Raw genomic sequence first — 26,392 nt, forward strand, 5'->3', positions numbered from 1 at the left:
AAATATAACAATAGAACAGTTTCTAAATATTTACAATGTGTTTATTTAATAGATGCTTACTATTTTAATATTCTAACTAATACAGTATATTTATACTGATAACACCATATTTTGGAAGATATACAAATCAAAGTTTAAAGGAGATGTGAGAGAATATATTATAGTATCTATTTAGTAATAATAAATGACCAAGAACATTATTTTCTTAAAACAGTGTATTAGATATGTCAATCATTTCCTGTCCTGACCCATACCCTCATCTAAAAGAAACTGCCTATATCAGATACTGTTTCCACAGTTTGGAGACCTTCCATCCTTCCATTACAATTTGGACCTATTGCTTTTTCTGTCTGATACACTGATCAGGTGACCTCTGAGGGTTTCTTCCTCTCTTCTGGGGTTGGTCTCTTGGTTCCTAGATCCTATTGTTTCCTCTTTCCTGGTTTATTCCCTTGTCTTGGTAAAGCAAACCTTCCATTACTTCTTGATAAAGGAGGAACAGATGGCACATTTCTTGAGGCCTGCATGTTTGAAAATATTTTTTTTCTACCAATATATATAATGATTCACTTGGCTGAATACAGTACAATTCTGCGTTAGAAATCAATTTCTCGGGGGTGCCTGGGTGGCTTGGTCAGCTGAGCTTCCAAATCTTGATTTTGGCTCAGGTCATGATCTCAGGGTCCTAAGAGTGAGCGCTGTGTGGAGCTCCACACTCAGCGAGGAGTATCCTTATTCTTCTCCCTCCCCCTCAGTGCCCTCCCTTTCTCTCTCAAATACATTTAAAAAATGTTTAAAAAAATCAATTTTTCTCCAACCACTGAAGGCATGGTTCAATTATCTTCTATCTTCCAAGACTACCAGTGAGAAACCTGAAGTCATTCTGTTGCCATTCTTATTCTTAATCCTTTGTATGTGACCTAATTCTTTTTTCCACAGCGTTTTAGAATCTTCTTTTAGTATAAAATTTCATAATGATATGCATTGGTGTTGAGCAAAACAAACTCAAATTCTTCAGTTCTAGGTTACATCCTAATATTATTTCTTTGGTTTTCACCTCTCCTTCCATTTTCTGTTATCTCTGAAACTCACTAGACTTAGACTTGGACTGAACCCCTAATATTCTTTCCCTTCTGTTTTCCATATTCTTGTCTTTTGGTTCTACTTTCTGGAAAACTATCTCAATATTACCCTCCAAACTTTTCATTGTACTTTTTATGTTACTAAACTATTTTAAACGTTCTTTTTTTTTTTCTGAGTGTTTCTTTTTCTAAAGACTCCTAATTTTTGTTTTTTGTGGATTAATAAAAATATTTCTCTTAATGGAGTATATTTTCTTAGTTTCTCTAAATTTTTTTCATTACCCTATCTGTTTTGTCTGATTTGCATGGTAGAGACTTTGTCAAGTGCCCAGTGATCTTTAACTGCATGTTCATATTAAAAATGAAGTATTAGGGCACCTGGGTGGCTCAGTCATTAGGCGTCTGCCTCTGGCTCAGGGCGTGATCCCGGCGTTCTGGGATTGAGCCCCACATCAGGCTCCTCCGCTGGGAGCCTGCTTCTTCCTCTCCCACTCCCCCTGCTTGTGTGCCCTCTCTCACTGGCTGTCTCTCTCTCTGTCAAATAAATAAATAAAATCTTTTTTAAAAAATGAAGTATTAAAAAGTTGGTTGAAAGTTTTGTCAAATGATGGGCTTCACGGTAGGCTGATCTGGTTGAGTAATTTCACTGGGAGAGTTTAACTGTAACAGCCTGTGCAAGTTAGTTCCCCCAGAAAGGAATCTTTTTTTTTTTTAAAGATTTTATTTATTTATTTGACAGAGAGAGAGAGACAGCCAGTGAGAGAGGGCACACAAGCAGGGGGAGTGGGAGAGGAAGAAGCAGGCTTCCCATCAGAGCAGAGAGCCTGATGCAGGGCTCGATCCCGGGACCCTGGGATCACACCCTGGGCCGAAGGCAGACGCTTAACGACTGAGCCACCCAGGTGCCCCCCACCCCCCAGAAAGGAATCTTCATTCTCCTGTCTGGAAGTGGTAAGGCTAGCTGTCCTCTAAATGGGGAAACAGAGCAGGAAGATCTCAGATTTCAGTATTTAGATTTTTCACCCTGTTTTCAATATAATTCTCTCAGGAACATACTGGCAAACTGGCTCCAACAATTTTTTTTTACAGCATTTGCCAATTTTAAACATTCCAACCATGGGCAATTTCAAGCTACCACTAGTTTCACAACCAGCTCACAAAATGACAGCAGCTTTAACAGATCTCCCTGGTATAAGCTGTCTCGAGAACACGACTGGATTTCCCAATCTCAGCTGTCCCTCAAACTCTCCAACATAAATCTTCTGCCAAGTAGAAGACAGGCAGTGCCTCTTTGTGCAGGGTAGGGAAGAGAATTCGGAGACATGAGAGCTTCTACCTTCTTATATACACCTTCTAGCTCTTGGCTTCAGTTGCACATCCAGCTTCTAGAGGTGATGCTTGCAATTCCTGAGCATTTCTGCACCTTTGACTTGGTTTCTACTTTCTTTAATCTGCTAAGTAAATTACTAATTTTCCACCTGGTTCCCATTTAAAACTTAATTTTTATTGTTTCCTCTCTTTATTTACTTGTCCTTGAGGATTTATTAATGTCATTTTATTGCAGTTTCAGGAGGAAATCAGAAGTTAATGTGTAGGCTCAATTCAACATGTTTAACCAGAAGCCCAGATCTGACAATATCTGAGCTTAACAAAGATTCTGAATTTATTCATTCATTAATTTAATACAATTTAATGAGCTCCTACTGTGTGCCAGATACTCTTTTAGACTCTTAATGCTACATGCACGAAACTGTTACTGTTCTCATGGAATTTAGACACTATCAGAAAATTATTTGCATTTGGATTAATAAACCCCAAAACCATTCTGAAAAATTGGATACTGCATCAAGTCAAAATAGAATCATCTGTTAATGTTTTAATATACCAAAAACTAAGTAATTTATCCTGGTTAATACTATGACTATAGGAGCAAACTAAGTACATTATTCTTGTGAACACGATGACTACAGCAGCAGAACTACACTTAGGTTTAGACTGAACTATGATTAAATCATAGTAGAAAATATTTTCTATCATGGAAATTCAGGTCTCTATGCTCCAAACTGTACTATTAAAAAAATGAGACAGATGGACAGCATGATTGCACGGCACTGAAAAAAAGTAGGCCATTATGAAGAGTAATGATCCCTTTTAATACAGGTGGAATTAGAATGCTCCTCAAGAAAACACTTGAGATATCTATGCAGCATAATCCTCAGCAACAGTTCAACATTAATATTTTGTTATACTATATATCAGTAGTTCTCCAACACCAGTCTGTAAACAAGTACTGATCCATGACAAAATTTCACTAGTTAATGGCAAAGTCTATACAAGTCACCAAATGTCTTTTCTTGTAAAGAACTGTATCTATTCTGAGATTATATCCTTAATATGTGGCGTTAAAATATTCTTTTTTATAAAAGTGATGACAGATGGTGTTGCTTATTTTTAATGTCCTTATTTATCAAAATAAAAAGCTGACAATTCTATCCTGTTCTTGCTAATACTCTGCATGAAATTTCCATATGAAATCTAGTTTTTCTGTGTACTATCGAGGCTCAAATAATAATGGTGCTAGTTAAAGAGGCATCTGGATTATACAAGATATTGGCACTTACATCTAAAAGATCCTGGGACCATAGTTACAGGCCCTGTTAATTCAAAGCAACACGTGACTGTCTGTCTCTGACTACTGCACACGCCGCAGAATTCAACAACACATAAACATTGCCTTTAGAGCTCATGAAGGGTAATTCAAAAGTTGTGGTTTTCGAATAAGTGATCTAACAAAAGTTGGCAGGTCTCACAGATCTAGGAAGAATACACTAACAATGTAATGTTGTAGAAATAGTGCTAGAGCAGAATGAGGTCAAAAATTTAATTTGGGGTTTGCCGCTAATTAAGAAGCCTTGATTACACTTTTTGGATCTCTAGTTCACCATGAAATGAAATGAGTGGATTGGCTGATCACTAATATTTTGTTCATCCTAAAAAATCTGTTTCAACTCCTTTAAATGGACAAGAAAACAATCCTGATTCTAGAGAATCAGGGTAAATTCGGGGGTATTCAGGGTAATTCAGGGTAAAGAATTTGGGTAAATTCTATTCTATGTTTCTTGGGAGAAGGTTCAAAATGTTAGAGAAAGCCCCAGTCATCTATCTGTAGGGTGGGTAAAGGAGGTGGGGGGACACTTACTTATGGCTGGACTTCCAGAGAAATTTTTTTCACTAGTCTTACTGGAGGAGGTGAAGGGTTAAGAGGAAGGAAGAGTTTGGGGGCGCCTGGGTGGCACAGCGGTTAAGCATCTGCCTTCGGCTCAGGGCGTGATCCCGGCGATCTGGGATCGAGCCCCACATCAGGCTCCTCTGCTGTGAGCCTGCTTCTTCCTCTCCCACTCCCTCTGCTTGTGTTCCCTCTCTCGCTGGCTGTCTCTATCTCTGTCGAATAAATAAATAAAATCTTTAAAAAAAAAAAAAAAAGAGGAAGGAAGAGTTTGATCCAGCATACTGCTTCCCTCTCCCAGGTCTAAGTTTTACAGTACTGGGGGCAGGCAAAGAAGGCAAAACTCTCTTTACATGATTAGTCAGAGAACATCAATGGTGAGGAGGCAGATCTTGCATTGTTCAGGTTAAGTGTGGTTCCATTCAGTGATGATGAAGTCAGCATAATTTGTGGGGCCCAATGCAAAACAAAAAAAGCAGGGAAAACACACTATTGAAGGTACTAAAATACAAAACCTTTTCCTTCCTTCATGGTCACTGCACCCCCCCCCCCTTCTCTCTCTCCCTGTCAACTTATCATGGTGCTTTTTATTTTCTATTTAATGTCATGAATCTCTGGGCAGGCGGATACTCACAGGGCAAATGCAGACCCTCACAGATGCCTAAGAGTCTCACCACACAACTCAGCACATGCAAGATCCACCTGCAATGGGGTTCTACCTCCTGTAAGCTGCTAGACCCATGTACTATGTCCAGGATGGAGGTGGGGAAGTCAATCTTTCTGTCCCATGGGACCTCTGCCCCAATCCATGGCAGATGGGTAACCCCCAACTGATGGCAACTGCCAGGCAGGGATATACCTCAGTATCTGGATTGAGGACTCACTCCCTGCCAAGTCATCTACCCAAGGTGCCAACGCATGGCCACCCTGAGACAGAGGGTGCTGCAGGGCGCATGCAGTGGACCCAGACCCTCCCTGTTATATTTAGGCCTGTTATATTTGTTCCTTACCACCAAAGGTAGGGACAACAGAACACAGACCTTTCCCCATCAATGTGACCACAATAGTGGTGGGGCAGAACCAGAGAGGATGAGGCCAGGCAGGGCCCAGGATAACAAAGCCTGGAAGAGCCAGCAGTCAAAAACTGGTCCTAAGAGGCAGTAGGAGACAGGAGAAAGCTTAGGCTCCAAGCCCCCAATGCTCCATCTTCCCATCAGACTTAATTTACAAAACATAAATTCAAAGATAAAAATTAATAAACATTTCAACAGCGTGAACACAGAACATTAAAGCTGAAGCACAAAGCCCTTCTGAGTATGGGTCCCTATGCAACTGCACTGATTACATACCCAGGAAGGTGGCCTTGGCCTCTGCGGATAGTGGTCTTTACATGGGAGGCAACTGTAGTTTTCTTGAGGAATGTTCAGCTTCACCTTCATTACCAAGAATCCCTTCAGAGGAGCACAAATATCTTCCACTGGTCACCACAGTGGAACCCGTCCCCAGCTCCTTCTCTTGAACTGGACATCTCATCACTTGGCCAGTGGCACACAGGACAGTTTCTGTCCTTCCTAACCTCCATGTTCCATCATGTGGAGCCAAGAAACCACCAAAGTTCTCTCTTCTGCAACTTTCCTGGGCCATATAGCATCAGACAAGTGTAATACACTTCAAGCCCCATTGGTACATATCACTCCAAAAACCTGAAATCTCTGGACCATAACTGTGCATTAGTCTATATGTCCTTGGTATAATACCAAACTTCAAGAAACATATGCCAAGTTCTTCCATATGAACTTACCACAATTTACTCTACTGGCAACACCAGAGTGGACCGTCAAGTTTCTACAGCATCTCAAGCATCCATCTCTAAGACAAGATGGCACTTTCCCCTTTTTGTACCCCAGTCTTTACATGATTTTTACATAGAGTCCTTCATTTAGCTTATGCAGGAAAATGTACTCCCCCTCCCAATTAGGGATGTAACAGAAAAGCCTCTCTTATTGAACTCTCATTCCCAAGACATCAGTGGTGATAACTTCTTCCCCCCTCCAATCATTTGTTTGGATCTGCCCTCAATTTGTGGAAGTTCACTAACTGCTCTCTTCTACTTTCAGTTTTGGTCTTGGTCACAATTCTAAGACAAAGAAAAAAAAAAATCCTATCCAATCTGTTACAAAATTAAGTCAGATACTTAATAAAATCGAATATTAAACTAGTAACTTAAATGTTAAAAAAATATGTTCATTACTTCAGACATTGATACCAAGTTGATGAAGAAGGCCATATCTTACCCCTAAAATTCAAAATTATCTCAGATAAAGTTGGGCAGATAAATGCAACTAGACAGGTAAAGCTCATTAAATGGAAATATACTATCTGTATCTCTATATACAACCTGATTATTTTCTTTTAACATCTTCAACTTTGCTTCCAGTTCAGTACTAACTTGAGTTTGATGCTGAAGTAACTGTTGCATATGTTGGAAAGAAATGATGATACCCTTTAAAAAAAAAAAGTACACATATATCAGTTGAAAGAATTTTAAGTTTGTAGGTATGTTTCTAAATTCATTCTTAAACTACATTTTCTGATTTCTTCACTTATTATCTTTATAGTTTAATTTCAACACCATAATAAATAAGACAGTGAAATAAACTACTAGCACTTTTTACTAACTTAATATATAAAATAATTACATTATATGACTTCTTTCAAAGTACTATATCTAAGAGTTTTTCAAATAACTAACAGTTTTTTGAAATGGACCATGAATTATGGGACACTACTGGAAAATGTGAAGAATTTAAAACCAAAACTTTTGTTGGCTTGTCTTAAAAACAGTAAATGCATCGCTACTGAAATGTCATATTGCTAATGAGCTAGGATGTCATGGTATATATTCAGAATGAAATGGAGGAAAAACAGAAAAGAAAAAAAGAAACAGAAGAACTTTTCTTTCACAGACCTTTTTTAAATAGAAGAATTATAAATATCGAATAGATCCAAATGAGAGCATAACATCCTATAAATGCATGCTCTAAGCATACAGACCTTTCAATAATTATCTGCTAGGGTACCAATGGTCTAAACCATCAAGGAAAAAACTGATTTATTTTTATTCTTTTTATTTATTCATTAAATATTTTTATGTAATACTTTTCCAACTTTATTAAGATACAATTGACAAATAACATTCTGTAAATTCAAGGTATACAACATGATGATTTGATACACATATATGGTGCTAAATGATTACCCTAATAAGATTAATTAACATTTCTATCACTTCACATAATTACCATTTTTGTGTGTGTGGTGAGAACATTTATGATCTACTCTTAACTTTCAAATATATAACACAGTTTTGCTAATTAAAACCATCATGCTGTACATTAACTCCCAGAACTTACTCATCTTATACCTGAAGTTTGTACCCTTGGATTTATTTTTTAATGGAGGAAATGTCCGGCCCGGTTAAAATGGTACACATGTATCCATTCAATAGACCCTAACCAGGAGCTTACTATGTGCCAGGAATTGACCTAGACATGATTCCATTTGTTAATTTAATTTTTTATTTCCCACATTATACCCGGTTTTAAAAATATTTACTGGCTCCCAAAATGTCTTAAGATTGCTTGCCTTTTTTTCTTCTTGAACATGTGCGATCTCTTCATTAATCTTCTTATTTAATTCCAACTCCTTTAAAAAATTGAGTGATTTTAAAGTTATGATATAAAATTTAGCAAATTCTATATTTAATTCAGTGCTCAATACGTTTAGGAGAGTCATGGCCCCTTCCTGCCCGAGAGTACCCACGTTTGTTTGCTGGTGAAGGAGTGGCACCTAGTGAAATAGAGGTGGTACGAGATACCCAGCACAGGCTGCTGTGCAAATTTTAAATACTCACATTAAAAAATCACAAAATTCCTCATCTCCAAAAGCTTTTCTGGAGACACCACTGTACCATAAGATTACCTACATTATATTAAAGTGGAAATAAAATGGTTATAGACAAATTGTATTGTCTTAAATTCTTGCTGATAATGGCAAAAAATTACCTAATAATGAAAAATAATTGGCAATACCTTTTTTAAACTACGTATATTAACTTTACAAAGGAACGTTTTTATATTATAATTCTGAAATTCTCATTTTACAAAAACAATTATATAAACATGAATACATTTAATTAAATACCATGTTAAGTCTTTCTTGAAGTTCTTGAAATTTTTGTTCTTTAATTGTTAAATGGATGTTTTCTTCTCCCATCTTATGTTGACATGTGACCTTGGACTTTATCAAGTCTGAGGTAACTTTTTTTAGTTCCTAAACATAAGAAATATAAACAGTAAATTCAGTATAAACAGTTCATCAAAGAAAGGTACTTTTCTGACAGCTTTAAAGTCCATTTTAAACCTATCATTATAATTTACTGCATTCCACATATCAAGATAATACTACTGGTCCACCAAGGTCTATTTCCCCTAGTTCCCTTGCAAGACAATTAGCCAAGGTGGGAATGCTACAGGGATAGAATTCATGATTTTTTCCCCCTTAAAAAGTGCATAATACTAACCAAATGAACTAACCAGCCAGAAGCAGGGTGTTTTCATTTATTACTTATTTAACAAAAATCTTCTGAGATAAAAAAATAATAAAAGATTATCAATTTCCACGTTCATTAGCATCTAGTAAAAAATATATGTGAGAATCATAATCTAATATGATGAGTGATATATTACAGAAATGTACAGAAGCATAAAGAAAAAGATTGGTTGAGGGCATCAAGAAGGCATTATTAGGAAGAGTGGATTCTGAATTGGGTCTTTAAAGAAAAATTTGCAAAGAGGACAAAAAAGTAGACATTCCAGACAAAAAGGTTGTACATGCACAAACATATACAAACATGAAAGAGTATGATACTTTTCAGGAAAAGAGATTAGGATACGGTTGGAGCTAATATGTTGTGGAGGAGGAGAAAGAGCAGAGTATTCATGGTTGTGGCTAAAAATCTGACAGGATTCAAATACTGAAAGGCATTTGTAGGCCAAACTAAAAAGAGCTTTAATTTTATCCTATAGGCAATGAGGAATTAATAATTGAAGGATTTTGAGTAGGAAAAAGACATAAAATTTGTAATTCAGAAAAATAACTCTAGCATCATTACAGATTATTAGAATTGAGGAAGATATAAAAGAAGTCTTCGTTGTAAAGCTACATGTCCACTGAACTTAAAAGATGTCACCCAAACACGTTATAATTCTGAAATACCAACTTCTGAATTGGTGTGCAATTTATTATTCTGCTGTTCTGTGTATACTGACTATATTAAATACTTAAGAATCTGATTTTTCACATTCTTAACTACACAGTATCTGAACTCCCTTTGAATTTTGGAGGAATTCTACATTATAAGAATCCACTGTCCACTAGAGGACCCAGAAATGCCAGATACTAGCTTTATAAGCATGAGGCCAGATTCGGCTAATCAGACGCACCTGTCCCGGATATTGGATCAGGAAGTAGTATCACAAAGAACAAGAACTGCTGCAAATCCTTCTATGGGTAGGCTTTAGGGGCAATGCTAGTAATACCACGTTTCCATGGACAACAACGGTACCACTGGAGCAGGAGCAACATCCACCACAGTCAGCAGTGACAGTACAACCTACAACGTACAACACTCAGGAGTGGAAGTTGCCTTTATGGTATGGTCTTGGATACTGCATAGCTTCCCTTGTTTCTGACCATTTTCCAAGTCTGAGATGACCAACATCCAAATTCCTTTGCTGACAAAAATCATCTTGGAGTTAAGAGTCCTAATATACTTCACTTTTTAAAAGACTGTATGTAAGAACTGAATAAATAATAATAACAAACAACTCTCTTGTAGAAAAAAAGTTAATTCATTAGGGTGGTGAGATTACAGGAAATTGTTATTTTCTTCATTGCACTGATTAGTATCTTTTTTTCTAAAGTAAACATGTATTTCTCAAGTATCAGTGCATAGGAGATACATATATATAGTATATAATCGTATATAAAGCTATGGAAACAGGGGCAATCACTTAGAGTTATTAGTTAGAAGAAAGAAAATGGCAAATGCCCGAGTCCTAAAAAACTCCAACACCTATGGATTACATTAGAAGCTCATACAGAAGGCTGAGAAGTACGGTCAGCTAAGGTAGGTGGAAAATCAACAGTGTAATATTCAGGAAGCTGAAAAAGGAGCAGCAGAAAATAGGGCTGTCAACATGTCCAGAGTTCTACATGTTATAGCTTCAGGTGCCACATTAAAAAGTCACCCAATTATAACTCAATACCTAGTTCGAAATCCAGGAGAAAGGATGAACAGTTTTGGTTCACGTGTCCCTCTCAGATATGTACATTGCATAAGAGGACTGCTAAAGTAACCGCACGTGGGTCAAGAGATAGGACTTGACACTTAGAAAAGCAGGCAGACAAATTAATAGCCGGTACAAAGAGAACAATCATTATGAACTGAATAATGAAAGAAGTCTGAACAAAGTAGGTAGGCCTTGAAGAGTGAGTAGTTTCCTGGATATCCTCCATTTGTCTGTCCTCACTCTCCACCCTTTCTTCATACTGCTCTGTCCCCTGTGTGCTGATATCTGTGGATATAGCAAACAGTTTTTCTTGCCCTCTGGCTCCTGGTTGGGTTCAATCTCTGGAAGGCACCAGCAAATCAGTATGCTGGGAAGACAAAGAGATTGAGGTATTTCCCTGGTTCCTCCCTACAGGGCCACAAAATGACAACAGCTCTCTACCAAAGGTCACAGCTTCTGAATTCCGCTTCTTCTACAGCTGTACCTACAGCTGTCTCCAGGTTCCCAGTATCTGCTTCTTTCCCTTACCCCCTCAGGTTTATGTGGTATAATCATTTCCCCATTCTTTCTATCCCTGTGGTGCTTTAGTACTCCTCATGGTTTCCCTGAACTCTGAAAACTTACCATAACTTTGTAAATAGCTTCTGCATCAAACTTTTCTCTTTTACCCGTTCCAATGCGCCACCTGTTTCCTGACTCAATCCTATTTAACACAAGTAAACTGAGAGAAGGGATTTTAAGTGTGGGAAGGGGATATGGAGGAAAGCAAAGACAAAAAGGAAGGAATAATGAAGAATTATGACAACCGCAGCAAAGATTTTGCATTAAGTAGAACAGAAGATGCTTAAGAAGTAGCAGGAAACGATGCTGAAGATATAGAATGGGGCCAGACCATGGAAGCTGTGAAAAACCAGTTAAAGAAGTATGGGACTAAATCAATATGTTGTACACCTAAACTTACACAATGTTATACATCAGTTATATTTCAATAAAGCTGGAAAAAAATTGGGACTTGATTCGGTAGGCAAAAGAGAACTATTCCATCTACCATTCCTTCTATACATACTAAGTATCTAGCATGTCAGGCACACACAAGCAATGTATCGAACGAATGACCTAGTAAAGTTAGTTTGGCAACAAGAATGAATAAAAACCAAGGGAGCCCAGGTGCTTCAGTCAGTTAAGCATCTGCCTTCAGCTTGGGTCATGATCCCAGGGTCCTGGGATCGAGCCCCATGTCAGGCTCCCTGCTCAGCGGGGAGACTGCTTTTCCCTCTCTCCCTGCTCATGCTCATGCGTGCTCTCTCTTGCTCTCTCTCTCTCTCAAATAAAGAAAATCTTTTTTTAAAAAAAAAGAATGAATAAAACACAGATAAAAGAACACTGGCTAAGGGGCTATTTTATTAACACAGGCATGAGATGATAAATGTCTATACTATTAAGAAACAAAGAATGGCAAATATGAGATATTCTAAAGGAAGTTATAACTGAGTAGACAAAGGGAATGAAGAAAAAAGATTATTCCAGAGTGTCTAGGTGAAGCTAAAAGAAATGAAAAGAAAAACCACGAAATATGAAAGAGAAAGCATGACAATGGAAAGGAAATGGGAAATCTGCCTCACTGATAAAATAGATGAAAATGTATTAAAACAATAAGAAACAAGAGATGAACAATGTTCTCAGACTGACTGTTAAGAAAGCCAAAAAAGCACAAATTACTATACCTGAGCCATAGGTTGTTATTTAAAATTTTAAAAGTCCTTCATTCATATTTTTTCAAATTATACAAGGCTACATGTGATGAATTCCCTCAAATGAAGTTTCAATGTCCCAGCAATGGTTCATCTTCATAGCCAGCAAGAGGACTTCTTTGGAAGGAGAGTTGCATGAATTTTGGGGGATGTGGAGGGAGAAAGGAGGGATATGGAGAATGAATAATTAATCCAATGTGTGCCCTGCTGACCCTGAAATTACAGTAAGTCATAAAAGGAGAGGACCTGCAGGCAGTTGAAAATACAGAACTGAGATTAAGGGAAATGTGAGGCTGGAAATATAAAGTCATCCACATGAAGTGAATGACTGAATCACAGAATATGAGAGCTCACTGAAAGAGACCTTAGGATAGAGTTTTGGATGAATGGATGAAAAAGGATAATCAAGGAGCCAAAGGAATTTGAACCAAAAGACCCTTAAAAAGTGAGCTATCAACAGATGTTATAAAATGAACACATTTTATATTTTAAACATCTATTATTTCGTACAAAACACAATATTCTGTAATTAAAAACACAAAGGGGCAGTATCAGGATGCTTTGGTTACAAGTACCAGAAAACCATACAAATAATGACATTTATTCTTCCACATAACATGAAGTCCAAAGTTGGGTAGGTTCTCCACTTTTATTCAACATAGTACTAGAAGACCTAGCTCCAGCAGTCAGACAACAAAAAGAAATAAAAGGCATCCAAATTGGTAGGGAAGAAATAAAACTTTCACTATTTGCAGATGACATGATACTATAGATAGAAAACCTGAAAGACATTACCAAAAAACCACTAGAACTGATAAATGAATTCAGAAAGTCACAGGATACAAAATCAATGTATGGAAATCTGTTGCATTTCTATACACTGACAATGAAGCAGCAAAAAGTGACATTAAGAAAACAATCCCATTTACGATTATACAAAAAAAAAAAAATCTAGGAATAAAAATAACCAAAAAGGTGAAAGACCTATACTCTGAAAACTATAAAACATTGATGAAAGAAACTGGAGAGGACACAAAGAAATGCAAAGACATCCCATGCTCATGGATAGGAATAACAAGTATTGCTAAACTGTCTATACTACCCAAAGCACTCTACAGATTTAATGCAATCCTTATCAAAATACCAAGAGCATTTTTCACAGAACGAGAACAATTCTAAAATTTATGTGGAACCTCATATACTCTGAATAACCAAAGATTCTGAATAACCAAAGCAATCTTGAAAAAGATAAACAAAACTGGAAGTGTCACAATTTCAGATTTCAAGTTATATTACAATGCTGTGTAATCAAAACAATATGCCACTGGTATAAAAATAGACACAGATCAAGGGAACAGAATAGGAAACCTAGAAATAAACCTACAGTTACTTGGTCAATTAATCTTTGACAAAGCAAGAAGGAATATATAATGGGAAAAGGACAGTCTCTTCAACAAACGGTGCTGGGAAATCTGTAGAGCTGCATGCAAAACAATGAAACTGGACCACTTTCTTACACCATACACAAAAATAAACTCAAAATGGATTAAAGACCTAAATGTGAGGCCTGAAAATATAAAAATCCTAAAAGAGACCACAGGCAGTAATATCTCTGACACCAGTTGTAGCAACATTTTTCTAGATCTGTCTCCCAAGGAAAGGGAAATAAAAGCAAAAATAAACTATTGGATCTACATCAAAATAAAAACCTTCTGCACAGCAAAGGAAACAATCAACAAAACTATAAGACAACCTATGGAATGGGAGATTTTTGCAAATGACATATACAATAAAGGGTTAGTATCCAAAATATATAAAGAACTTATAAAACTCAACACCCCCAAAACAAATAATCCAATTAAAAATGGCAAAGACATGAACATACATTTCTCCAAAGATGACATACAGATGGTCAAAAGACACATGAAAAGATGCTCAACATCACTCATTGTCAGGGAAATGCCAATCAAAACTATAATGATCTGTTGTTACCTCACACCTGTTAGAATGGTTAAAATAAAAAACTCAGGAAACAGCAAAGTGTTGACAAGGATGTAAAGAAAATGGAATATTTGTGCACTATCGGTGGGAATGCAAACTGGTGCAGCCATGGTGGAAAACAGTATGGAGGTACCTCGAAAGTTAAAAAGAGAACTATCCTATGATCCAGTAATTGAATTCCTGGGTATTTACCCAAAAAATACAAAAACACCAATTCAAGGGAAATGGATACATGCACGCCTATGTTTATAGCAGCATTATTTACAATAGTCAAGATATGGAAGCAGCCCAAGTGGCCAATGATAGATGAATGGATAAAGAAGATGTAGTGTGTGTGTGTTTGTGTGTGTGTACACAATGGGATATTCAGCCATAAAAAAGAATGAAAACTTGCCATTTGCAATGATATGGATGCAGCTAGAGAATATAATGCGAAGCAAAACAAGTCACAGAAAGACAAATACCATATGATCTCACTCATGTGAAATTTAAAAAACAAACAAGCAAAGGCAAAGAAAAAAGAGAGAGAGAGAGAAATAGAGACAAACCAAGGTAACTGATGGTTACCAGAAGGGAGTTGGGTGGGGGGGATGGGTGAAAGAGATGAAAGAGATTAAGAGTACACTTATGACGATGAGCACAGAGTAATGCACAGAATTACTGAATCACTATATTGTACACCTGAAACTAATAAAACACTGTATATTAACTATACTGGAATTAAAAACTTAAAAAAAAAAAGTTGGGCAGGTTCTTGTGTTGGTTGATTCAGGCACTCGATGATTAGGTTATTTAATAAAGACTGGGTATTACCAAAGACTAGGATATTTTCATTTCTCCACTTTCCAGTCTTGGGACCATCCTCTTTCTTCCATTGTTGGGACTATAACAAGAGACCAATTTAGGTACTGCATAGCAACTGTCTCTTCCTGGAACTCTTCTAAAGAGTAAGAAAATTTTTCTTTGAACCACCTCCTACTGTCCAGAACCAGATCACAGGCTCATTCCTGAACCAAACACTGGAATGAAAAATGGATCATTATATATATATTTTTAAAAGATTTTATTTATTTATTTGACAGAGACAGTGAGAGACGGAACACATGCAGGGGGAGTGAAAGAGGAAGAAGCAGGCTTCCCGCTGAGCAGGGAGCCCAATGCCGGGGCTCAGATTCCAGGACCCTGGGATCTTGACCTGAGCCGAAGGCAGATGCTTAACAACAGAGCCACCCAGGCATCCCAAATGGAGATTACATTAACTGTCTTAGAGACACACTGATCATATAAGGTGGACTGAATATTGGGGGAATTATCACAATGGCCACTACAAGAAAAATTTCAGCTAACATTGTATAATACACAGGTTGTTTAGAATATTACTGACTACAAATATTATATAGTATAATAGAAGATAAATGGAAAATATTTTTTACAAGTTGATTGACAGTAATTCACCTACTCTTTTCTTTTTTTAAAGATTTTATTTATTTATTTATTTATTTATTTATTTATTTATTTGAGAGCAAGCAAGTGAGGAGAGGCAGAGTGAGAGGGAAAAAGAATCTGAAGCAGATTCTGCACTGAGCCCAGAGCCCAACACGGGGCTTGATCCCATGATGGAAAGATCAGACCTGAGCTGAAACTAAGAGTCACTTAACCAACTGAGCCACCCAGGCACCCCTCATCTACTCTCTTTAGGTTTCGGTTCTCTTTACAAAAAAAGAAGAGGTTGGATCCAGTTACTGGTTTTTAAATTGTGCTCCAAGAAGTCCTAGAATTTCCATGGAGACCAATCATAGATGCTAATAGAGGAGAAAGAGCCCCTAGGTATAGCGCCAGTGTTCCTCCAAGCCTCCTTTCAAGCAAAACCAGCCCTACCTTACTCGTTTTAATATTGAGCTTCCACATCTTGAACTGAGGGTTCTGCAGCTCAAAGAAAGACAAAAAACAAGATTAGACGATCTCTATGATTCTATGAAATGTAGAGATGATCTGAAGAAGATAGTTTGGAGAGAAACAGATGCTGTAAAAATAGAAAATAGTTCAAGCATGAAGAGAGAAAGAGCAGTTGATGAGTCAGAAGGAATTTCAGACTTTCCTATCTGATAGGGGAATTTAAAGGCAAATGAGTCTGTGTTTCAGTTGTCTTGAAAGACAATACATATAAACCCCCTACAGTCTGTGGGGCAGAAAAGCTGAATCTAATAAAACTGCCTTAATCCTAATCTTAACTTAATTTTACTTGCAAGTAAAAATAATGCCATAAATGTCTATGGCATTTTTAACTTTCTGAAGTGCTTTATTTAATAAATAAAATATATTTATTACACATATATAAAACAAGAAAGGCAGGGATCATTCTACTCATATTAAAAACAAGAAAACAAAAGGGGGAAAAGAGAAAAGCAACACCCATATAGGTTTGGGTCAAGCACCTCTCTTGAGATGACCGTAGTTGAAAGGTTTAGTTTTAAAGAAAAAGGTAAAGTGATGAGTTAAGATAAACAGAATAAATCAGAAATATTATGCAGGGAATGATGTGTAGGCAGGAAAAGACTAAAGGACTGGGTGAATTACTGGGGACTGAAGGACTAGAAGCAGAGACAACAGATTTGAGAGTATAATGGTACAGATGGTAGAAAAGGATGCTCTGGCTGGAGAAAGAGGAGGGCCGAATGAAAGAGCCCCAAAGAAGCAGTGTTTCACGGTAAAGTTTCAGGGTAGGGACACTGTTGTCTATAGATCTTTAGAGTCAAGGCATATAAGGAATTGGTATTTCAGGAGTATGAATAGTTAACAATTTCCCTTTTTAATAAATATATGCTTTCTAATGGGGAATAAGAAAGAGAAGAAGCTTATGCAGATGTAAATTGCTTATGCTACTATCACTATTAGAATGGTTAAGATTGTAGGTTCTGGAGTCAAATTTGTCTAGGTTCCAGTCCTGATTTTATTTCCTTGTTATGTAACTTTACGTAACTTATTTAACTTCCTTCTGTCTCAAGTTCCTCATCTGTAAATTAGAAATTTAATTTGTTTAAAGGTTTTATTTATTTATTTGACAGTGTGAGACAGTGAGTCTTACACAAGGGGAGTGTGAGAGGGAGAAGAAGGCTTCCTGCTGAGCAGGGAGCCCGATGCAGGGCTCGATCCCAGGACCCTGGGATCATGACCTGAGCCGAAGGCAGATGCTTAATGGCTAAACCACCCAGGCACCCCAGAGATTTGACTTTTTAAAAACAGTGTGTGTAATACTCCACACAACAAGTATTTGTTGAGCATCTACTATGTGCCAGGCACTGTTACCTATTATTACTACTAAGGTGAATCCAAGGGAATTCTAGGAATATTTTTTCTACTTTCAAAATAGTCTAAAGTCTTAATAATGATATAATTAAATATCCTTTTATTTATTTAAAGAATTAAGATTTCCTGAATATCCTGAACTTTTAGTACATTGTCTGTTTTCTAACCATTTTATTCAAAGTCTTAATAATGATATAATTAAATATCCTTTTATTTATTTAAAGAATTAAGATTCATTCTTTCATAGCTAAAAACAATAAAAATTTTCTTGTAGACCATGAGCTCCTCAAGGAAAGGTGCCATGTTTTATACTTATCCCATAGCAGCTTAATATATTCAAGGAATTTAAAGGAACTAAACATTATAATGCCTATAAAAAGAAAAGTGATTAACATGATTATGAAAACAAATGTGACTTATCTTTACCTAAAATAAGATTTGATGAAAGCAAAGGTTGATTTATTCAGGATAAAAAAAATGGCAATAAAAATACTTGGTGAGAGCAGTCGATGTCAGCCAGAGTATTATTAATGACACAATAGTTCACAGTCAATTTGTAAGACTGAATAGAAAGTGGTAGGTTTAAGTATAGTGCTGAGGGTTTAGTCACTGGTTGAACCAGCTGGTTTCACTCCATTCAATGTTAACAGCCACAGCCCTACAGATCACCATGTTATATAGACAGATGCTCCTGGTTTAAATGTGAACAGACTAGTACAATAATGGAAAAATGAAGCTTAGTAAGTGGTGAGTCACTAGCATTATGTTAACTTTAAAAGAACAGTATTTTTTTGGCTAGAAAATAACCTCGACTGTTATAATCAACAGCCCTAAATTTGTGAATTTAAAATAGGTTAATTCTTCATTATAAGTACAGATCCAAGAATATGCTAGAAAACAACAATTACAGAAATAAGACAGTATACTAAAACATTACTCTAGAACTAGAGAGTCTTTGACTTAACAAACTTATTGAACAAAAGAATGCATTGACCTTATTATTTCCACCCTGGAGAAACATTTAAAAACATGGGATGGTAGTCAAATTGACTATGGCTATTGAAGGATATATATTTTTAAAAAATCAGTAATTTCAGCAATTACTTTAACTTCTTAAAAATTTAGGAGAGTAATTCAAAGGAAAAAATGTCTGTTAGAGGAGCTCAAAGTTTTAATCTCAACTCAGATTTATAGGATGTTCGGCTAATTTTTATAGTTACTCAGTATTTAGTCAAGTATCATCTGAGTATTAAAAGCAAATCTTTTGTACTCAACTGATTCTACTTTTTATTTTTTATTTTTATTTTTTTTAAAGATTTTATTTATTTATTCGACAGAGATAGAGACAGCCAGCGAGAGAGGGAACACAAGCAGGGGGAGTGGGAGAGGAATAAGCAGGCTCCTAACACAGGAGCCTGATGTGGGGCTCGATCCCATAACGCCGGGATCACGCCCTGAGCCGAAGGCAGATGCTTAACCGCTGTGCCACCCAGGCGCCCCCTGATTCTACTTTTTAAAAAAGCCACCAATAATACTGGGCTTAAAATAATGTACATCTTTCTTTACACAATGGTGTTTCCAAAAACTTCCTTTCAAGCTGCTTTTTTTGTGTACTAAAATGGTAGTTTTAAAACTTGTAACTTTGAACTTTTAATTTTTTTATATTGGGTTTTTCTAAAGCAATATACACTTGTCAGAAATAAACATTCAAACAACTTAGAAATTATTAGATGCCTTTTATACTAATTTTATACTAGTGATCTATTCTAGGTTCAATCATAAGATGAAATGTTCTATTGATAACAGTACAATTAAACTGAAGTATATGTTGCTGAAACTTCTATTTATATCAAGGGGCTTATAATTCTCTGAATTAATAAAAGCGGATTCATTTTTCTAAAAGTTATTTTTTCTGTCAAGGTTACAAAGTGCAACAAACTTCTATGACTTTCTACACTTTCAACAACTGAAAACATGGAGCTGTTGTAATCAGCTAAGTTTTCCAGGAGATACTCTAAAATGCATCAATTTCTATTACAAAAATTGTTATGAAACAACAAGGAAGTGGGAAAGGGGACAGTAAGAGTGAAAACTCAGGATATGGCTGACAAAAGTAAAAACTAATCATTTCTACGTCTTTCTTTTTCTCTTACATATTAATTACTTAATCTTAAGAGCATAATAAATTAAAATCAGAGACCTCCACGAAATGATTTTCCACTGAAAATATGCTTTTGATTTTATAGCCCTTATAGCTTTTAAATATCCTGAACTTTTAGTACATTGTCTGTTTTCTAACCATTTTATTCAAAGCTGTTAGTGCAGCAAGTAAACAGCACATGCTTTGATCTCATTAAATTACAACTTATAGTTCCTAGAGTCATAAATATCGTGTTCTTTTTTCCTTTACCCCTCCCTTTTCTGGTACAGGGTAGTCTGTTAAATATCACTATCTCCTTGAGTGCTCTGACGTTTACTCAGACAAATAGCAGAGGTTATGAATGCTGTTCACAGATAGTATCAGGAATTCTTCACGATTGCCATAATGCTGAACCCAGCATTCGGAATTGTAATATCTAGTTTAATCTAACAACTAAGTTTGGTCTGTTTAACTTCGCTCCAAAAAAAAAGAAAAATCCATCTTATCACAAACCAATAGCTTAACTGTTCTGAACAAAATCATAAAACAGAATAAAAGAAAAGAAAAATTATCTTTGGGAAAATTAATGATTAAAAGTTTTAAATGAGTGATATAACCAATGTTACTAGACTGGATTAGCTTCTAAAAAAGACAATAAAAAATGAAAAAAGCTTTCTTAAAGTTGAAAATTAAGACTACATACAAAATACAAAATACTTATATCTAGAATGTCTGAAGTATTAAAAATGGCTGTTAAAATATATTTTAAAATTTTCACTCGTTTAGCTACTTAGACTTGGAAATCTCAAGGTAAGAAAATTCTCTCACTTTACCCTTTCATACACTCTCTCTCTTCCAAGAACTATTTGGTAGCACAGTCACTGACTATAATGCTCTCTAGAGAGACAGGCCACCACTGCATGACATATCAGTACATTTAGTTAGCCCTGGCAGGGCTCCAAGACCTGAGGAAAAAGGGGTAAGTGTGCTCCTGAGCAACACTATTGTACTTGTGCAAAGAAAGAGACATTCTTTTTATCCTAATCTGCTAATGGGGTCTCTCCAGGGATTTACATGAGCACCGTCTCCATCTACAGGTCAGTCTTAAACTAGACGTTATTAGAAATATAATATTATAATGAAACATTTGTCCTTACTTAATGAAAAAAACTACATAACTTAGTACAGAAATTTAGGAGGTATAATCCTTTCATAATGATGCAAAAACAACTAAAAAGCATATGAAAATTTTAATATAACCACTTAATATGATTAATCAGTTAACTCATGGATAAAATATTAAAAAATAAATGAATGTGCTTATTCACTGAATATGTGCTTATTCACAACTATTCAGTCTCAGTATTTAGTTATTTATATCTGCATTTGAAGTTTACATTGAAAAAAATGAATGGTTCTTTTCACAATCCTCTAATTTGAGACTACAGGCAAATTTTTAAATTACAGCTTTTCTCTTTATATTAAAAAAACATTTGTAATATTCTAGGATGTGACTGAAAATAAATATTTTCTACATAAAAACTGTCTAGTTTGCTAGGCAGACTTAAGACTTTTAAGGGATAGGAACATATGCTTATTACCACCCATTCTTTCTTATACTGAGCTACTCCTATGCTCTTCCTTTCTGATCCTTCAGAATATAAAATCAATTTATTGGCAGTTATAAGACCAAAGAAATAGATAGAATAGTGTTACAAATATTAATGGCCTTTGGACGCTGGCTTAGCATTTAGAAGTCACTTCAATCTTTATCCTAAGTAATCCCACTTTCCTTGAAATGATGCTAAAACAGAATGTAGTAAAATTTCCTGATTTCTTGAATTATGCATAAAAGTATATGTTATTTATCTCACAGCACAAAACACTCCTCTCCAAAACTTAAATCTGTTACTCTAGATTCTTCATAAAGTTTTAATTTCAGTAAAATTATAGATAAATATAAAACCAGGGGGACTTATTTCCAGTCTAGCAAGTAAGGAGCTTAAACTTTGTCCTGACAGCACTTTGTCCTGCCAACAAGTAAAAGCCGAACAAACTGAAAATCAACAACTCCTCTTAGATCTGTCAGAGAAATGAGGTCATAAGGCAAACAGCTACCTCAATAATTGGAGAGAGAGACTGGTGAATATAAAGAATTATAAATTACCAGAGCAGAAACCCACAAACAGAAACCTCTGCAGGAAATAGTGCCAGTGCAGGAAAGCATGAATTGTGATTGACTAATTGCTAAAGGCTCAATGTAGAAAACTCTGGGAGTTAAAAAAAAAAAAAAATCAGGGGACACAGTCATAGGGGGAACCCCCCCCCACTTTTGTGAATTTCACTTCCAAGTCCTCTGACAGTATCAGAAAAAAATTCCCTCCTGCTTCCAGGAGGAAAAGAGGAAAAGGAACCATTTTGAAATATGCTGGGGCATTCTGTTCTTCTTAACAAGGCCTGATGTAGGGAGAAATTATTGGACCTGAGCCTAAACTACTTCGGGAAAGGGTAATACTGAAATCTAGCCCCCTCCAACCATGCTGTACCACCAAAGAGAGGGAAAAAACTGAGAAGTACTGTGAAGTTCACAGTCCAGTGACACAGGCTCACCAAAAGACTGAGACCTAATCACAGAACACTTCACACACCCATCCCGACTGAACCTTACCATTACATTACTAAAGGCTATTTATTACAGGTCCTTTCATATGTATGTCATGTCCATCTTTCAACAAAAAATTACAAGGCATACTAAAAGGCAAGAAACACAATTTGAAGAGACTGAACAAGCATCAGAACCCATGTCAGATATGGCAGAAATATTAGAATTATCAAATCTGGAATTTAAAAAAAAAACCTAATATGCTAAATGCATTAATAAAAAAAGTAGACAAAACACCGGAGAACAAATGGATAATGTAAGTAGAGTAATGGAAATTTTAAGAGAGAATCAAAAAGAAATGCTTTAGATCAAAGCCACTGCAACAGAAATGAAGAATGCCTCTGATGGGCTCAACAGTAGTATGGACAAGACTGCGGAATATCTGTGAACTTGATGTGATGGCAAAAATTCAAAAACTGAAAACAAAGAGAAAGAAACTAAGGAAAGCCGAACAGAATATCCACCAACTGTGGGACAGCTACACAAAATGTAACATATGCATAATGGAAATAACAGAAGGAAAAGAAAGAGAACAAGGAAGAGAAGCAATATTTCAAACAGTAAGGACTGAGAATTTCCCTAAAGTAATGTCAGACACCAAACCGCAGATCCAGGAAGCCCAGAGAACACCAAGAAGGATAAATGACCAAAAAATTTATACCTAGGCATATCATATTCAGAATTCAGAAAATCAATAGTTAAAAAAAAAAATACTGAAAGAAGCCAGAGGGGAAAAAACACCCTACCTACAAAAGAGCAAAGGATTACATCTGACTTCTCAGAAACCGTACAAGAAATGAGAGCGACATGAAATAAAGTGTTGAGATAAAAACTACCAATCTAGACTTCTGTATCCTCTAAAATTATCCTTCAAAAGTAAAGGAGAGGGATGCCTACATGGCTCAGTCAGTCAAGTGTCTGCCTTCGGCTCAGGTCATGATCCTGGGGTCCTGAGATTGAGTCCCACATCACGCTCCTTGCTCAGTGGGGAGCCTGCTTCTCCCTCTGCCTGCCACTCCCCCTGCTTGTGCATTCTCTCTCTCTCTCTGACAAATAAATAAAATCTTTTTTTTTAAAGTGAAGGAGAAACAAAGACTTTTTAAGACAAAAATTGAATGAATTTGTTTTCAGTAGGCCTGCTTTGCAAGAAATGTTAAAAAAAAGTTTTTCAGAGAAAAGGAAAGTGATATAGGTCAGAAACTCTGATGTACCTAATAAAAAGAAGAATATCAGAGAAGGAATAAGTGATAGTAAATAAAATATTTCATTTCTATTATTCTAAATTGAAAAAATAATCATTTGTTCAAAATAATAACAATGATGTATCTGATTATGTAAGCTTATGATACAAGTGACAGGAGAGAAGAATCAGGACTGTTTTGTTGTTATAAGGTACGTGCACTACCCATGAAATGGTATGTTATTTGAAAGTGAACTTGGTTTAATGCAGATATACTGTGAACTCTAGGGGTAGGACTAAAAACGTTTTTTAAAAAGTATGATTGAAACACTAAGAAAGGAGAGAAAATGGAATCATAAAATGCTCAACTGAAGCCACAAATAGCAGAAAAAGAGTGGAAGACAAAAAAAGAGGAATAAATGAGGCAACAAATAGAAAACAGCAAAAAAATATGGTATATATTAATCCAGATTACATCAATAATCACCTCAAACATCAGGAGTCTAAAATACAACAATTAAAAGATGAATTATCAGAGTGGATCCAAAAACAAGACACAATTATATGTTGTCTACAAGAAACCCATTTTAAATACAAAAACACATATCGATTAAAAGTAAAGGGATGGAGAAGGATATACCATGCTAACATTAATCAAAATAAAGTAGGAATCACTATATTAATTTCAACCAGAGTAGATTTCAGAGCAAGGAAAGTTATCAAGGACAAAGAGGGGCATACATAATGATAAAGGAGTGAATACTCCAAGACATAAGAATGTCTTAATGTGTATATGCCTAGAGAGTACCAAAATACAGGAGGCAAAAACTAACTAACAACTGCAAAAAGAAATAGAGAATCTACTATTATATTTGGAGACATTAATACCCCTCCATCAGAAATGGACAGATCCAGCAGGCACAAAATCAGAAGGGTAAAGTTGAACTTACCACCATCAATCAAATGGATATAACTGACATGTATAGACTACTTCATCCAAAACTACTTCATCCAAAAACACATTACAAATTCTTCTCAAGGTCAAACAGAACATTCACCAAGATAGACCACATTCTGGACCACAAAACACACCTTAACAAATTTAAAAACATAAAAATGACACAAGTTCTGTTCTTAGACCACAAAAAAATTAAACTAGAAATCAATAAAAGGTAGCTTGAAGAAACCAAAATACTCAGAGATTGAGTAGCACACTTCTAAAGAACACATGGGTCAAAGAAGAAATCTCAGGAGAAATTTTAAAATATTTTGAGCGAAATGAAAACATAACTTTTCAAAATCTGTGGGATGCGATGAAAGCAATGCTTACAGGAAAATGTATACCACTGAATGATGATATTAGAAAAGAAAAAGGACCAAAATATAGAAGTAACCCAAGTGTCCAATGATAGGTGAATGGATAAGGAAGTAGTCTATACACACAATGAAATACCAATCAGCCATAAAAAAGGATAAGATCTTGCCATGTGCAAAAACACAATGGACCTAGAGGATATTATGCTAAGAGAAATAAATCAGAGAAAGACAAATACCATAAGATTTCACTTATATGTGGAATCTAAAACACAAAACAAACAAATAAAAAAAGAAGAAACAGACTCATAAATACAGAGAACAAACTAATGTTTGCCAGAGGGGAGGGGAGGGGTGGGGCTATGGGGAAAATAGATGAAGGGGAGTAGGAGATACAGTCTTCCAGTCACAGAACAAGTAAATCACAGGGATAAAAGATACAGCATAGGGAATATGGTCAGCGGTATCATAGTAGCATTGTATGGTGACAGATAGTAGCTATAGTTGCGGTGCGCATAGCATAATGTATAGACTTACCAAATCACTATTTTGTACACCTGAAGCTAATGTAACATTACATGTCAACTACACTTTAATTAAAAAGAAAAAAAATCTAAAGTCAAATATCTAAACTTCAAACTTAGGAAATTAGAAAAAGACCAAAGTAAATTCAAAGTAAGCAGAAGAAAAGAAATAATAAAAATTAGAGTAGAAATCAATGAAAATGAAAACAATAAATCAATAGAGAAAATCAAGGAAACCAAAAGCTGATTCTTTGAAACAATCAATAAAATTGATAAGCCTCTAGCCAGGCTAAGAAAAAGGGACACAAATTACAATATCAGAAATGAAAAGGTAGATATAACCATAGATTCTATGGACATTAAATGGAAAATTTTAAAAATGCTATGAACAACTCTATGCCCACAAGTTTGATAGCCTAGATGAAATGGACCAATTTCTTGACACAATATGCCAAAACTCATACAAGAAGAAATAGACAATCTAAATAGACCTATATCAATTAAAGAAATTGAATCAATAACTAATAATCTAACAACAGAAAGCACTATGCCCAAATGGGTTCACTGGTGAATTCTATGAAACTATTAAAAGAAAAAATGATACCAATTCTATATAATCTCTTTCAGAAGACAGATGCAGAGGGACTACTCTGAATTCATTCTATAAGGCCAGCATTATCCTAATAGCAAAACAAGACAAAGACATTACAAGATATAAAAATCCTCAACAAAGTAACAGCAAATTGAATATAACAATGTATAAAAATAATTATACACCATGACCAACTGGGATTTATCCCAGTTATGCAAGGCTAGTTCAACATTCAAAAATTAATTAATGTAATCCATTACA

At 35.7% G+C, this 26,392-nt stretch overlaps 1 protein-coding gene across 1 annotated transcript in view; it reads right to left on the minus strand.

Moving 5' to 3' along the window:
* CCDC73 (coiled-coil domain containing 73) overlaps window positions 1-26,392 on the minus strand; it is a 116,227-nt gene that overhangs the window by 23,940 nt on the left and 65,895 nt on the right. Inside the window, exons 10-12 of the mRNA XM_026511883.4 lie at window positions 8,512-8,640; window positions 7,954-8,013; window positions 6,707-6,811 (exon numbers count right to left, since the gene is read on the minus strand). Of these exons, the coding sequence (XP_026367668.3) occupies window positions 6,707-6,811; window positions 7,954-8,013; window positions 8,512-8,640 (294 nt within the window). The remainder of the gene's footprint in view (window positions 1-6,706; window positions 6,812-7,953; window positions 8,014-8,511; window positions 8,641-26,392) is intronic.

Source organism: Ursus arctos, unplaced genomic scaffold (assembly GCF_023065955.2).
Source record: "Ursus arctos isolate Adak ecotype North America unplaced genomic scaffold, UrsArc2.0 scaffold_23, whole genome shotgun sequence".
NCBI classification, from domain to species: Eukaryota; Metazoa; Chordata; class Mammalia; order Carnivora; family Ursidae; genus Ursus; species Ursus arctos.